Here is a 16,190-nt window from a genome sequence, read left to right as displayed (position 1 = left end):
ACCTGTGATACATCATTGAATGCATATGTGTTCAGGAAGTCCATTCAGAAAGTTGCTACTGGGTGCATTTGTGCTTCTTCTCATCGGGCCGAGTCAATTCAAAACATCGCGAGAATGGATACGAGATAACCGTTTGCATCGATAACTACGTTTACCATGACCTGCGAAGTGTGATAGTTTTTTATTGATGCAATTCATTCTGCAAAGGATATTATTCATGTTTATTTGAATATGTTATTTAAATCTTGTTTCTTCTTTTAGATTTTTTTTCAATTTTACATGTTTACATTTTAAAATAAAACATCGTACTGATAGCGCTGTCCTTCGTTCGTGTGATGATCTCAACAGTTAGGCCTTTCTCCATATGATTAAACGTAATGGAAGTGAATGGGGCATACAAGTTAAGAGATGTCAGATAGTTTGAACACCTAAGCCAAAACAGCGTTGTTATGAACGGTATAGATTTGAGATTTGCTTCTCTTATTGAATCAAAGCGCTTAAAGCGTTGAATGACTTTCGGCCTGCAACATTTTGTGAGTATAGTCATGTAATTGTAAAATATAATTACCAACATAAAAATCTAAAGATGGTATAAGCTCGCTTATAATTTTCTTCGCGAAAACTTTTAGAGTCTAATGTTGATTCTCAATGAGATCATGAAGTATAGGTCACTTGAAATGTGGAATACGCCAAATAGTTACTTATACGATCTGGAGTAATTCTCAATATCATATAAAACCTTATCTTGAGCTTTGGTTTCATAGACAATGCACTGCCACTGATAAAGCATTAAGGAGTTTTAGTAAAATCTACAATACACTTCAAACTTGACATAGGCGTATTTAATTTACTACCAGGGTATGCCAGCTAAACCAAATGCATCCCAACAAAATGCATTGGACATATTAATTAGGTAAATGTTTAAGGCTTCTTTCTACAACGCCAAATACATCTGAATCGAATCACCCACATACTATTTATTCCCTGTATATTTGATGTACATGTATATTTATAATGCCCTCAACCTATGTCTCCCGTAGAAAATGAATAGATTTATATCAGTTGTTTTAGATATGCATATGCATTATGCTACATGCTCAAGATATTTGACTGAAATTACTGAGACAAATTGAGAAATATTCACATACTTTCCGGTTCATTCGGCATTACATGACTATGACACAAATTGTAACAGGTCGATAGTCTCACAGTGATTTGGTGGGAATGAGCTCCTGCTATGGTGTCATTTGACCTATACAAAATTTAATGACATTTAAACTAAAATATATACTTTTTTCTTCAGATTCATCAAAGGGGTCACTCCTATCAACTATCTAGCATAAAATAACTATGAATTACTTTAACAAAGTCAGAAAATCTCGAAATGCCTAAATAGAGGAAAGTGAAACAACTTCAATTTTATCGAAATGTGATGAGTACGAAAAACATGCCAAGAAAAGCACTTAAACGAAAAGTTGCTACAAAAACATGCAGCCAACATACAGATAAATCTTCAGTCTTTCAATTGCAACCAGTATTTTCACCTAATCATGCATCTAGTTAAAGAAATTTGATCAAGTTTCTGAAAGTATCCAAAAAAAATCTCAAGGTTCCGATCCACAACTTTAAATAAACCAGTCTATTTTTTATATTTGGTTGCAAGAAGATATACTGAATACAGGATAAAATGAAGTATTATAATTTCATTTAAAACATAATGAATTGATATTTTACGCCTATTTAGAATTTAATTGCATCATAATACGATCCATATTTTTTCCGGGTTTTAACGACTTCTCAGAGTTTATTTCCGGGGAATTAACCTGTCCGAATGCGATGACACACATTCTATTCTTAACTACAATGCACATCAAAATCTAAACACAGACATGTACAAGGAAAAAAATAATGCATAGCATTAAGTCGGTGCAATAAAATTTGAAGAATAACGTGCATGTACATAACCAAAAAAGAGTTATTATTTCAATGATAACATGTTTGGTGTACATATGTTCGAAGGACAAAATGGTTGATAATATTGTTACTGTAACAATAATTTAGCCCGGAATTATATATATTCTTGTCTTCCCAAGAAAATCATCCAGTACAAATAAAATACTAAAAATATCGTTGGTCTAATACATTATACATGAATTTCAATAGCATGAAATTCACCTGTATTTGTACCGGCATGGGAAAACCCAGTTATGTGAATTCCGTGCTTTGTATATTGTATTTGTGTTGTGGGACACATTTTACTTTTATGAGTTACTAGAACGGGGTTGAAAAAAAACCTATACATTAAGAGGGAATTATCTGTAGTTCATTCGTTTGAGTGACATTTTTAAAACAAATAATTAAGCTCAGTGTTTAATTTTAAAAACTCTTTTTTTTTTGCTGCTCGCCAAGGGAGATTACTGCATAGGAGGGTTAGAAACATTGTAATAGTACCGTGTAATTTCTATTTGGGGGAAAGTAGATATTTAATATTTAAAAACAATAATAATCAGGACTATTATACTTTAAGGTTTCATTATCAATTAAAGTGTAAATTTTATTAAACACAATGAACTTAACATGTTATCGTGCAACGTGGAAAATATTGAAAGCATTGTGCCGCAATTTATGAACTGGTCCCTTAGTTGGAGTACTATCTTGAGTAATGATAAAGATTGACTAATAAATTAATAATACATGTATTTATTTGATTCAGTACGCGTTCGTTTTGAAACTATTTGCGGAATCTGCTTTTATATTGAGTTCTGTAACTCGCCGATATTAAAATGATTGCTTTTTTGTACAATTCCAATCGCTTTATACTAGAGTATTACGCAAAACGCAGCTTATTCGAACTATATTAACCGCATTTCATAGATAGAAAACTCATTACAGCGCAATTTAAAGCAAGCTTATTAATATGCAGAACGCAGTCCGTAGCTATTAGAGCAGATTGCTTACTAGGTATTTTCGATGTAAATGTTATTGTAAATTAGGTCGGTGACCACCGCAGTTCAAGTCGCGCTGGGGTTGATACGCCCTTGCGCGCATTAATTCGCCAAAAGTTAAAAAAAGGTTATGTCGATCTGCCGATGCGATATCCGAGATACGGTTATAAAAATCTGCAGACCTTGCGGCCTACAGCTTAAAAATGAAGTACAATATTCAATTCGCTCGTACAAACAAACACTTAGTCTTGCATAGGTCTGAATTTGAGACTCAGGATCAGAAAACTAAGTTCTAAAATGTTTCAAAATTTCAAAATATCGGTATGATAACTTATTTTAACATAAGATCGTAGATTGTAGAGCAGATACATTGTAACAGATACAGCACGTTTGACTATGTTTGATCATGTAAAAGCAAACAATGCTTTTCTGAGACTGCGTCAATCCACTCTAAAGTATGATTTGTATTGCGTCTGTCAAATGACAGCGAAAAAAACACGAAGATTAACTCGACCCCCAAAAAACAGCAAATCTTAATATTTATATATTTATATTTAATAATATGCTCTAATTCAACGGAAACAACTTGGCCAACCATCGCTTTAAAACGTCTACGAACGTGTTGAAAGTGATATAAGAAATAAACGTTAAAGGGCAAACGGAGTATCAAAACCAACACAATGTAGTTCGATTTTCGGAAAAGAGCAAACATACCGAAATGCACTTTTGGCGATAGCTGTCTAACCTTGTCAGTTTGACTTAGAAGTTAAGACAAATGACTCAGGTTGTTGACCAATCAAATATTGAGTTTAATGAATAATGTAGAAGAAATAAATGAATAAAATGTTTTGATTGGCTTATAGGTAAGTCGGCGAGCCTGCGAGGGGCACTAATACGATGTAGTTTTGAAATAAAATTATCTATATACTGACTTCTTATTGCTTTTTATTAAGCTATTTTAAAACATGATTCCCCTAACATTCCGTCACACCAGACTTCCGAGTCGCTTCGAGGGCTTGAGGTATGAAAGGGGAAGTTTTGTCGTCACAGCCTACTGTTTTTGTGATTGTTTTGACTTTCGTTAAGGTATTTCGCATGACCTATTGTAACCACAACAGACAGGCAATACCAGCATAACAATACATAGTAAAAATGGCACCATTTTGAATTCATTTCAAAAGCGTTAAATCATCAATTTCCAGCGCAAATCATACTCGACAGCGCCATCACAACTCAACAGTGCCATCACTAGAGCAACAGCGACACCACTTTAAATAAATGCATATTTCCTTTTTAAGAAAATTTTGAAAGTTTTGATGTGTTCTTGCGTAAGAACTATATAGCACAGTTCTACTTGCATGAGCCAGAATGTTCTTATGGTGTGTCTATGAGCCGAAATGTTGTTAAAATACTGGCAAATCTCAAAATACACACAAGTCCGAATCGGGAGAAGAGCTTCTGGTGACACAGTTCACACAATAATGAAACGAAGCCGTAGCCATCATGTAGTAAAAGTGTTCTTACACGGTACCACCGTCTCCGAATATGTCCTTTTAATAAAATGTCTTATGAAATATGAGTCATGCTCACGAGTGTTCAAATAAACAAAGGGCATGGCAAAGTGTCGACAGCTCATTTTCTTTGCACCACCGATAAGTGGTGAAGCTTGCGTTCAGTAGGCGTGATATATGTATTTATTAATCGTAATGATGTTTTACATGCAACTGTTATCTTGCTGTCAAATTCAGTTTTCTTTGAGCATTTTTGTCGGAAGTTTAATGTCGACATCAAATGGTATTTACCAAAAAATGACATCGTTTGAACTTCTTAACTTCATTTAACGTTGTAGTTATAACGATTTGGGTTGAATCATAAAATATTATTTACTGCAAACGTTTTTCAACTGATAGAATAATAACAAAAAAGCGATGATAGATTTCTAGATGTTATACGAAGAAAATGTGGGGTTCAAGTTCTGACGTTCAAAAGTTTGAAGTTAAATTATTATCCAGTATACATGACCAATATGTTATTGTTTATTCGGAGGTCTATATCAAGACTAAACGTTCAAGTTTAGCGCTTTTTTTGTTTACTTAAAGGTACGCCCATTTCAAACGAGCATTTTCCCCATGTACTCCGTTGAAATATGTTTACGCTTAAGAAACTGAAAGAATGAATTCTTTGGTTCTTTGTTTTGACATTTCATCATGTCTGGTTGTTAATATATTGTTTCCTATTTTATATTAATCTGGAATAAGGCGTCCCTGAAATAAAATATATATAACTTCCTTGGTGATTCATTCGTAGTTTTAAAAGTCGGTTTCAAAACAAAACGAATTAAAGGAGCGGATACAGGCGTAGGCGTTAGAGGAGGTGTTACCTTTTTACTTGCGCCCCTTCCACTGAATGAAAAATTATTTGATTTAAATTGTTGACAGGAAGTAGGGACACGAGTTGAGGAGGTTTGTAGCCTAGATCCTCTAGTGAATTGTGCAGTTTAAAATATTGTGTACTCTACTAACAGTGTGTGTATACCACGTGATAAATTACGTCATATATGCTACGTCGGAAGGCAACATTTTGCTAAAAATAAGGACTTAAATCAAAGATAGCACCATTTTAAATGAAACAAAGGGCAGTCTATGCCGCTTAAAGAGCACCGCCTTCGATTCATTACCGGAGTTTGATAAGGCGATTAGTTTCATCAAACACTTCGACAAACCAGTTTTCAAAATAATGTTTTGAAAGTGCTCCGTCAGACCTCAATGGCTTGATGACAAAGATTTGAAAAAAACAACAACCCTATACTGTAATGTTTCATATTACAGTATAGGTTATTTTTGAATTTTGTCAAATCTCATTTTATGTTTATGGCAATGCATTATATTGATTATATACATGTTCAAGTATGTATAAAATATCATTTTGGCTAGTTGAAATTATTTATTGTGACTTTAATGAGCATTTGTCATCAAGCCACTGTGTAATATATGAGAACACTTAGGGACGTCCGATGTTAATTATCAAAATGCTTCCTAGCACAAGTTCGTGATTGAAATATCCTGTATTGCAAACTGAAAGTACTTTGGTGAAACTCAAAGTGATTGATATAATGGAACACAGCTTAAAATTATATAAGTGTGTCTGGAATGAAAAGGTGTGATTGCAATGCGCACCTTACGGCCATACAAGTGAAAATGACAGGGTCATAATGTATCCGTAATCAAACTTCTACGTAATCAAACTTCTACATTATAACGACATTTGAATGGGATCAAAAGATATATAACAATTAATAGATATATCACAAGTTTGACATCTAAACAAAGAAAGAAACCATAAACATATCTAAATGAAACACAGATTTTAAGATTTATCAGTAGTAAGACGTGACAATTGCCTCAGGGTGATTTTTTCCGCTAGGGGGCATTTCGTCAGCCGTTTAAAGGTAGTCCATGGCGGCATCAAAGTTAATGACTATATGGTTTAATTTCAAACAAACGTAAAGGCAATTACCTTCATGTCCTGCCTATCTGATCAAACAGACGGAGATGAATTGAAAAGCGACGGCCTCTGGTTTAGTAATCTAGCTAGTGTTTAAACTTCTCAGTCACGGATGGCTAGCAGTAGTTTTAGAGGGAGCAGTTTCAGTCAAAAGTTAATCGATGCTGATATAAACATGATAATGTTAAAGTATTCATATTTAGCATTCTCTACATAAGAACTACTCTACATGTTAATAAAGCAGTTTTATCTACGATTTTTGATACGGCCTTAGCTCTTCCCATGGCCATAACGTGTGTAGAGCATTCAAATTTAATAGCCAAAGTTACAAATATTAAACTAATTGAAGAAAAAACATTCCTTTACAACGCTCTTGGCCGGCAAAATAAAATGAAAATGTAATATTAGGTAACATGAAAAGTAAAAGTTATTCTTAATACATCAACAACACATTTCAAGCTTTGACAATATTTTGCATTGCCGAACATCACTGTTTCCGTGTGAAACTACTGTTCACATTATACAGTGTCTACTTTCCGGAGAAAGCCCGGTTTGTCTGTCCTGGTGAGAACGAGTCAGACTTGTGAGATGATTGTCTCCTGCAGACACAGCAGATTGCGAGAAAAACGAAAAGCTGCATGGCCAACACTGCTACCATCAAGTAGAACAGGATTGTATAGTTCCGATCACTGAAGATACCTGGAAGATTTGAGAGAAAATTGTTAGCTGAACATAAAACCCAGGCTGCACAGTTATATCGGGCATCATTATCATCATTATCGTCGTCATCGTCACCACCAACAACACCATAACCACCTCCACCACCATCATCAAAAGCAGCAGCAGCATCACTACCACAATCATTATCAGAATCAGCAGCAGTAGCACCACCGCCACCACCTCCGCCGCCACCACCACCATCACAAACACCGCCGCCGCCACCACCACCACCACCTCCACCACCATCACAACCACCACCACAACCACCACAACACCATCACCACCATCATATACATACCGTCATTTTTTCCCTCCATTCCATATTGTAGTGCATCATTCTCACGAACCAATCTTGCTGCAGATGGAGGATAAGAGTGGCACTCCGGGAATCCTTTCGGTACGCTTGGTACCTCACTGAAGGACTCGTTCAAGACCATCTGCATACCATCAATGTTATGAAGCTCGATGTGACAGTGCATGTTCCACAGGCCGGGATTGTCTGCTTTTATGCGGATGACGACATACCCACCACTGGGGACAATGATCGTATCCTTACGGGGAGCCCGGTCGAGGTTCAAGCCAGGAACTTCGCCGTTTAGCCAGTCTGGGTTTGACCATGTAGCATCATTGCAAAAGGATTTGTCGGGTCTTGTATACAGGTTTCCACGACAATCCACGTCACTATTCTGTTCGACGAATGCTCCAGTTGTATCGTTGTATTGAGCGTCTCCAATTTTTAGGACGTAGAATGAATGACCGTGCATGTGGATAGGATGAGCCCAGCCTCTACCTACTCCCATGTTCATAAATATCATCTGGACTGTGTCTCCGTTACTAATGCTTAAAGCGTGAGTACATCTGCAATGGTTGTCCGGTCCGCATTTAGGCTCGGTACAAGGAGAGGACCACTCCTGTGGCTGGACCAGAGGGTTCACATCAGGCGTAGCAAACGACCGGCCATTCACAGACCCTGGAAACGTTTTGATTCCTGGGAAGGCAAAGTTGAGGAAATATTCTTGAAATTTCCCAACAATATAAGGCGGTGCTGGGTCGTTTGAAACAGCAGACCGTAACTGGTCAAATGTCATGCAATCTGTATACATTTCAGGATATTGCGTAAAGGGGCAATTAACAACCGTGCACCTTGAAGTCTGCGAACAAACTTTTCTGCTCGTCCGTGGATCCTCGTCGCCGGCCCCGTTGTATCTTAAAATTGCGTCCGCTCTGTGATATCTCCCCTGAACTATTGAAATTCCTCTTATCCAATAATTTCCAACAGTTTGGTCTGCTATGATCTTGAAGTCGAATCTTTCACCTGGATTTATTATAAAAGACTCTGTCACTACAGGTTCTAGATCGTATCCGTCAGAAGCAATAACTGTAAGATTGTGGTTGTCAACAGAGACTCTAAAGGGGTATAAAGCACCAGTAGCAATAACGCGGAACCTATAAACTTTACCAGGCTGGACGTCATAGACAGTCAGTGGGGCACCATTATGGTCTACATTGTTCTCCTCATAGAATCTACCTCTACCATTGATGAGTCCAGATTGAATTTCGAAAATACTGAAGAATGTATCGTCAAGAGATTTATATCCAGCCCATTTCTGTCTTCCCTGGTAAGCACCAAACAACATTTTCATATGACCTGTGTCCGAATCATGGTCATGGTTCCAGTCCTGAATCTGCATGATCTTATCTTCGACATCAAACTCCAGCCTTTCTTTAATAATAAAAGCTCCAAATACGCCCATCGTTCTTTGCGTTCCCATGTGTGAGTGCCACCAAAATGTCCCCTTGGGCTTGGCGTAGAACTCGTACTTAAATGTCTGTCCAGGGTGGATAGGGCACTGTGTAACATATGGGACCCCGTCCATCCATGGTGTTCCCTCCTGGTGCAGTCCGTGCCAGTGTATGGTAACCGCCTGGCTTGTAAGCCGGTTTTTAACAAAAACTACTACCTTTTGTCCTTCGTAAACAATGATGTCGGGTCCAGGAAATTTCCCGTTAACAGCCGTGATCAGCTTCGGAGTTTCCCACCCGTCTCCAGTAATGACATTGTCAGCTGGAATAGGTGACGCGTCGGAGGTGTTCACGACGTCGTATGCGAAAAGTTTTCCGTTGGACGGAAATGTGAGCGTCCGTTGATCCATCATTGTCAGTCTGTGCTCAACGTCAAGGTGAAACACGCACTCATCCATGTCCATTGTACAATCTCCTGCGTGGGAGTGACAATCGGCTTTAAAACAAGTCCCCAGTAGAACAAACAATGCTAACAGCAAACTTCCCTGTGTAGCCATGATGCCTGTAAGCAGATACGTATGTTTACTATTTGATATAAGAAGAACGTGATAATAAATAATGTCTTACATCATACCATTTTATTTATAGTTCTTATCAACCTTTGTTTGTCCTGCATGTTATACATTGCTCTTTTGAACATACATACATACGGTGTTCATGTTTTGGATCGGATTGAAAGACAGATAGATAATAACAAACGTTTTCAAAATGTAAAGTTCGTTATTATAGTTTTGTTTATTGAACTAAAGGGCAGGACTAGTAACAAAATTGATTTTTGTGGTAGACGTTTTCATCAGAATTGTTCAGCTTTGATGATGAAACAAAAACATTCTACATTAAAAATGAAGATTATCACAGCGATAACCATTGGTCTCCAATTGTCGGAAACAAAAGGATACAAAAATAATTAATTTTAGGCTTAAAATTTCAGAAATTAGTAAAATAAAACAGCAACAACAATCTAGTAATTTTAAACGGAAGGTATGGAAAAGACAGAGATATTGGCGAGTTCACGTCTAATGACAAGTCGGTAATTGGTTACGCGATAGAAGTATCATGCTAATACCATTTAGTAATGATTTTTAACCGTTGTTAGCAGATAAATTTCATTCTGATGGTCATTGTCCGTTGCAGTCACTTACAGTCACAAACAAAAATGTCGACAACAAAAGAAAGTAAACTCAGGAGAAAACGAAAACGACTGCAATCTTACCCCAGACCATTCAACTCACTCTATTCCTATGTGTAATACTAACAATAAAGACCAGTTTATAACCAATCTTGAAAACATACAACTTGGTAAATTTATACAAACATTAGATACCATAAATCAACTGCCCCAACGTGGTATTAATTCAATAACTCATAACATCGCACAATTATTCTCTGAAAGTGCACACTATAGGTATCTTTCACGCAGCGTGCCCGAGGGTCGGATTTTTCGATTCATGATTGGTAATTTTCTTGCATATCTAAAATTATCAATATGTGGAAATATTTACCAGAAAACGTTTCACATTTCACCAAAAAGCACGCGCGACGTTGTTTACGGACGTCATAAAGCGCAGTAATTTTTAATTAACTTTCGACGTCAAATAGGTCCTTTAAAAATCGCGTTTTTTTGTGATTATTTACTTTCCGTTTTAATTAAAGGCTTGCGTACAAGTATATTTGATTGTGCTTTATTGAAAAGGCATAAAATACTTTTCATAAATCATATAATGAAGAATGGGAGCCCCATGCCAGTTGAGTCACGCGCTGTGACGTAATACTTTTTATTTCTTTTATTATACACCTTATGTAACCATAATTATGCGATTTCAATAGACGAGTTCCACAAACATTAACTTTACAAAAAACCTTCAAAACAAAACTGGATAACATTGAAAGACGTGATACCGAAGGAACTTCTTAACGTATGCAACGGATAAAAATTACTGCGCGTCATAACGTCAGTAAACATTATCGCACGCACCTTTTGGTGAAATGTACAAAAATGCGCTTTTCTATGTAATGTTTTTCACAAAAATGTAATTTAAGGTATGCTTGAAAAATATCAATCATGTGTGTCCGGTCCGGATAGAAAAATCCGACCCATGGGCATGCTGCGTAGCCGGTAACTCGGCAAACCTCGTTACCTGGCAACGCAGCTGCCCTCGGGTCAGATTTTTCTGTCCGGACCGCAAAAACATGACAGATATTATTAGTTCGGTATGCAAATATCCTCTTTTTCCAAACACACGGGAATTAACGTGCCAAAACAACTCAGAGGACAAGCCCTTATTTGGTTGGAAATGCACGGGTGAAATATAACAAAGAACGTTATTAAAGTACAATTCAAGACGGATTACTTTAAAACTCGGCTTGACCTGGAAAATAAGAACTAAAAAAAGTGAACTCATTCATTAACAAGTATGTGTTTAACGCTTCCAATATACTAGGAAATCTTTAACGGAATAAATCAAAGTCACGAAATAAACCAAAGGCATATAGGTCGTAACTTCACGCTGGTAAAACTAAAAATAAAAGCCCGTGGACCTCCTCAAACAGAATTATATAATAACTTTAAATCAATGATATATATGGTTTATAGGTCCGTGTTTTATATTGGGTATAATTCCAAGTGTATGGTGATTGGAACTATCAAACCTATTTTCAGAGCAAAGGGAGTAAAATATGATCGTAGAAACTACATACCTATTACTGTCTTGAGCTACCTAATAAGCAAATTGTTTACTTCGGTTCTTAATGCTGGATTGATGTTGTATCGAAAAGAGAAACGAGATTAAGTTAAAATCAAGCCGGCTTTCGATCAAAAGATTCAACAAGTGACCATATTACGGTTTAAACAAACAATATGAACTATTAAAAAACTGCTATTTTTATACTTATTCTTTGGAGAAAATTATTACATAATGCAATAACAGGAAAAGGCGAAATTACCGAAATTTCTTCCGACTTATACCAATATTTCAAATCCTGTATTTCAGGTGAAACTAATGAATTATTTATGTTTTTGAAGAGTAGCAAGGGCGTCCGGCAAGGTGAAAACCTCTAACCTGTGTTATTTTCAATATTTTAAAATGGCATACATGTAGATCATGGTAGCTACAGCTAGGTAATAATGGAATAATTTGATTTAAAAGATGCGGTCATGTACGTCTTTATGAAAATACTGATATAACTTAACGCTGGTGACACTGTACTGTAAGAAGAAAAAGGCTGCTATCAAGATTAAAAAGATATAATGCATATTAGAATGAGATGCAGCTAGAGGTCAATATTGACAGACGAAAGTAATTATATTATGTTGATCACGTTTTCCAAAACATGCTTAAGATTTTAATAAATATGACTCGAAGCTGACCCCTACCTTTCCTGGTCGGAACAGTTTTCTCGCTTCATCAGAGGTAACGGTTGTGCGCGATCCACCCCACCCAACTCCCCTATGAAACAACCATTTACACTCGGTTTTCCGAAAGAATACTAATCGTTAACTGCTTTTTGCCACACCATATACGTCATATACAAATTAAAATAGAAGTGGATGTTTACATTAAGGATTTTCTCTTTTGCTTTTGTTTTTCCTTTCAGCTGTATTGTTAGGTGTTTGTTATTTATACTTTTTCATTTTTAAGTGTACATTAAGTATACTGTTTTGTAGATGAATTGCTCATATTGCCGCACAAAGTGGCTAAGAGTACTTGTACTTAATAAAAATGGATTCATATTTGTATACTAATTATGAAGAGTATGACAAAATTGAACTATTGCGACATACCATACATGCAATATACTAAAAAACGAATGTCATGTCTAACCACACGTTTCATGTACAGGAATCAGGGAACAATGAATCATTACGGTAATAAATACGTCATCATGACACATACTTTGTATTAAAGATTACATCACCAGAAGTAAAATCAAATACATAAATAATAATATTAATACACGAATGTGTTAAATCATATTTAACCAATACATTTTAAAGATATTTATCTTGTTAAAATGTGTTCAAAGGCAGTTTATAGTTTTTAAATAACCATGCCAATACGATTATACGAGAATATAATTATTAGCGATGTAAGCATAATACATACTTGAAAACATATTTTCAATTTATCTTTAATATTTTACATAAAACCACTGTTTATAAGTACACTTACGTATTTTCAATATGGTTGACCATAAATCCAGCCTTCAACTCCACGTCACAACTGTACCGTATAAAATAAAGAATGAGGTCCACTGGCTCTGTTAGATGGACCATTGCATTGTGTTTGATAGATCCTTAGCAAAGATAGTACGTCTGGACCACTCGATAGGGAGTACGGTAGGTTAATTGGGCTTTTAATGTACCCAGACCGGCTCTTGGAGCATATTTTGAGTATATTGTCCAATCTCACCAGGAACTACAACCCGTGAAATGTTGTACAAGTGCAAGAGCACTTTGCGCAAAAGGTATAAGCGGTTGCTGATAGTTTTAGCAAATGTGAACACACCCGCTCTAAAATAAGTTCAAACATAAGATTTTCTGAAGGTTATTCAACTGCTATCTAAATATACAAAAAGTAGGCTAATAATTTTAGCCAGTGTGGACAAACTCTCTCATAAATAGGTTAAACTGTATAAGGTTATTCAACGGTTATCCAAATATAAAATACAATGTATTATAAAATTATTTGATATTGTATCGTCAAAAATCATTACATTAAATGCACTTACGTTGATGGTTATGGGACTTAAACCAAGGTATTTAGCAGTTAAATTCATGATGAGCCCATATCTGGCACCTATTGCAGGTAAGTTCATGGTGAGTCCATGTATGGCGCCTAGTACAGGTAAGTTCATGGTGAGTCCATGTATGGCGCCTATTACAGGTAAGTTCAAGGTGAATCCATGTATGGCGCCTATTGAAGGTAAGTTCATGGTGAGTCCATGTATGGCGCCTATTGCAGGTAAGTTCATGGTGAGTCCATGTATGGCGCCTATTGAAGGTAAATTCATGGTGAGTCAATGTATTGCGCCTATTGCAGGTAAGTTCATGATGAGCCCCTATCTGGCGCCTATTGCAGGTAAGTTCATGGTGAGCCAATATATGGCGCCTATTGCAGGTAAGTTCATGGTGAGTCCATGTATGGCGCCTACTGCAGGTAAGTTCATGGTGAGTCCATGTATGGCGCCTATTGCAGGTAAGTTCATGGTGAGTCCATGTATGGCGCCTATTGCAGGTAAGTTCATGGTGAGTCCATGTATGGCGCCTATTGCAGGAAAGTTCATGATGAGCCCATATCTGGCGCCTATTGCAGGTAAGTTCATGATGAGCCTATAGCTGGCGCCTATTGCAGGTAAGCTCATGGTGAGTCCATGTATGGCGCCTACTGCAGGTAAGTTCATGGTGAGTCCATGTATGGCGCCTATTGCAGGTAAGTTTATGGTGAGTCCATGTATGGCGCCTATTGCAGGTAACGTCATGGTGAGTCCATGCATGGCGCCTATTGCAGGTATATAAGTTCATGATGAGCCCATATCTGGCGCCTATTGCATGTAAGTTCATGATGAGCCTATATCTGGCGCCTATTGCAGGTAAGTTCATGATGAGCCCATATCTGGCGCCTATTGCAGGTAAGTTCATGATGAGCCTATATCTGGGGCCTATTGCAGGTAAGTTCATGATGAGTCCATGTATGGCGCCTAGTACAGGTAAGTTCATGGTGAGTCCATGTATGGCACCTATTACAGGTAAGTTCATGGTGAATCCATGTATGGCGCCTATTACAGGTAAGTTCATGGTGAATCCATGTATGGCGCCTATTACAGGTAAGTTCATGGTGAGTCCATGTATGGCGCCTATTGCAGGTAAGTTCATGGTGAGTCCATGTATGGCGCCTATTGAAGATAAGTTCATGGTGAGTCCATGTATGGCGCCTAATGAAGGTAAATTCATGGTGAGTCCATGTATGGCGCCTATTGCAGGTAAATTCATGCTGAGTCCATGTATGGCGCCTATTGCAGGTAAGTTCATGGTGAGTCCATGTATGGCGCCTATTGCAGGTAAGTTCATGGTGAGTCCATGTATGGCGCCTATTGCTGGTAAGTTCATGGTGAGTCCATGTATGGCGCCTATTGCAGGTAAGTTCATGGTGAGTCCATATCTGGCGCCTATTGCAGGTAAGTTCTTGGTGAGTCCATATATGGCGCCTATTGCAGGTAAGTTCATGGTGAGTCCATATATGGCGCCTATTGCAGGTAAACTCATGGTGAGTCCATATATGGCGCCTATTGCAGGTAAGTTCATGGTGAGTCCATATATGGCGCCTATTGCAGGTAAGTTCATGGTGAGTCCATGTATGGCGCCTATTGCAGGTAAGTTCATGGTGAGTTCATATATGGCGCCTATTGCAGGTAAATTCATGGTGAGTCCATATATGGCGCCTATTGCAGGTAAGTTCATGGTGAGTTCATATATGGCGCCTATTGCAGGTAAGTTCATGGTGAGTCCATGTATGGCGCCTATTGCAGGTAAGTTCATGGTGAGTCCATATATGGCGCCTATTGCAGGTAAATTCATGGTGAGTCCATGTATGGTGCCTATTGCAGGTAAGTTCATGGTGAGTCCATATATGGCGCCTATTGCAGGTAAGTTCATGGTGAGTCCATGTATGGCGCCTATTGCAGGTAAATTCATGGTGAGTCCATATATGGCGCCTATTGCAGGTAAGTTCATGGTGAGTCCATATATGGCGCCTATTGCAGGTAAGTTCATGGTGAGTCCATGTATGGCGCCTATTGCAGGTAAGTTCATGGTGAGTTCATGTATGGCGCCTATTGCAGGTAAGTTCATGGTGAGTCCATGTATGGCGCCTATTGTAGGTAAGTTCATGGTGAGTTCATATATGGCGCCTATTGCAGGTAAACTCATGGTGAGTCCATATATGGCGCCTATTGCAGGTAAGTTCATGGAAAGTCAATATATGGCGCCTATTGCAGGTAAGTTCATGGTGAGTTCATGGCGCCTATTGCAGGTGAGTTCATGGTCAATATCTGGCGCCTATTGAAGGTACTGAGTTCATGGTGAGCCCATATATTGCGCCTATTGCAGGTACGTTCATGGCGATTTCATATATATGGCGCCTATTGCAGGTAAGTTCATGGTGAGACCATTCAAGAAAACGAAATCATAAATCATTTTACTACAGAAGTGTTCAAAAAGTC

At 37.6% G+C, this 16,190-nt stretch overlaps 1 protein-coding gene across 2 annotated transcripts; it reads right to left on the bottom strand.

The window, feature by feature from the left end:
- Positions 1-6,214: 6,214 nt before the first annotated feature.
- On the bottom strand, positions 6,215-13,294 carry LOC128229668 (uncharacterized). Of its 2 annotated transcripts, none has more exons than XM_052941445.1 (3): positions 13,142-13,294; positions 7,468-9,474; positions 6,215-7,148 (listed from the first exon to the last, which is right to left on the bottom strand). In XM_052941445.1, exons 2-3 carry the CDS (start codon positions 9,467-9,469, stop codon positions 6,979-6,981), a joined length of 2,172 nt encoding a protein of 723 aa, XP_052797405.1. In that variant the 5' UTR covers positions 9,470-9,474; positions 13,142-13,294; the 3' UTR covers positions 6,215-6,978. The 2 variants fall into 2 exon arrangements, with proteins under 2 accessions (XP_052797405.1, XP_052797404.1); XM_052941444.1 differs by lacking the exon at positions 13,142-13,294 and adding an exon at positions 12,346-12,499.
- Between the last annotated feature and the right edge of the window lie 2,896 nt (positions 13,295-16,190).

The sequence above is a fragment of the Mya arenaria genome, chromosome 4 (assembly GCF_026914265.1).
Source record: "Mya arenaria isolate MELC-2E11 chromosome 4, ASM2691426v1".
Taxonomy (NCBI): Eukaryota; Metazoa; Mollusca; class Bivalvia; order Myida; family Myidae; genus Mya; species Mya arenaria.
This window is presented reverse-complemented; position numbering and strand designations above follow the sequence as displayed.

What these genes read in the sequence shown, in the direction of transcription:
- LOC128229668 (XM_052941445.1), bottom strand. Translation starts at nt 9,469, where the DNA reads ATGGCTACACAGGGAAGTTTGCTGTTAGCATTGTTTGTTCTACTGGGG. An exon ending in AATGGAGGGAAAAAATGACG is followed by an intron (nt 7,149 to 7,467) that starts GTATGTATATGA and finishes CAAATCTTCCAG; the next exon opens with GTATCTTCAGTGATCGGAAC.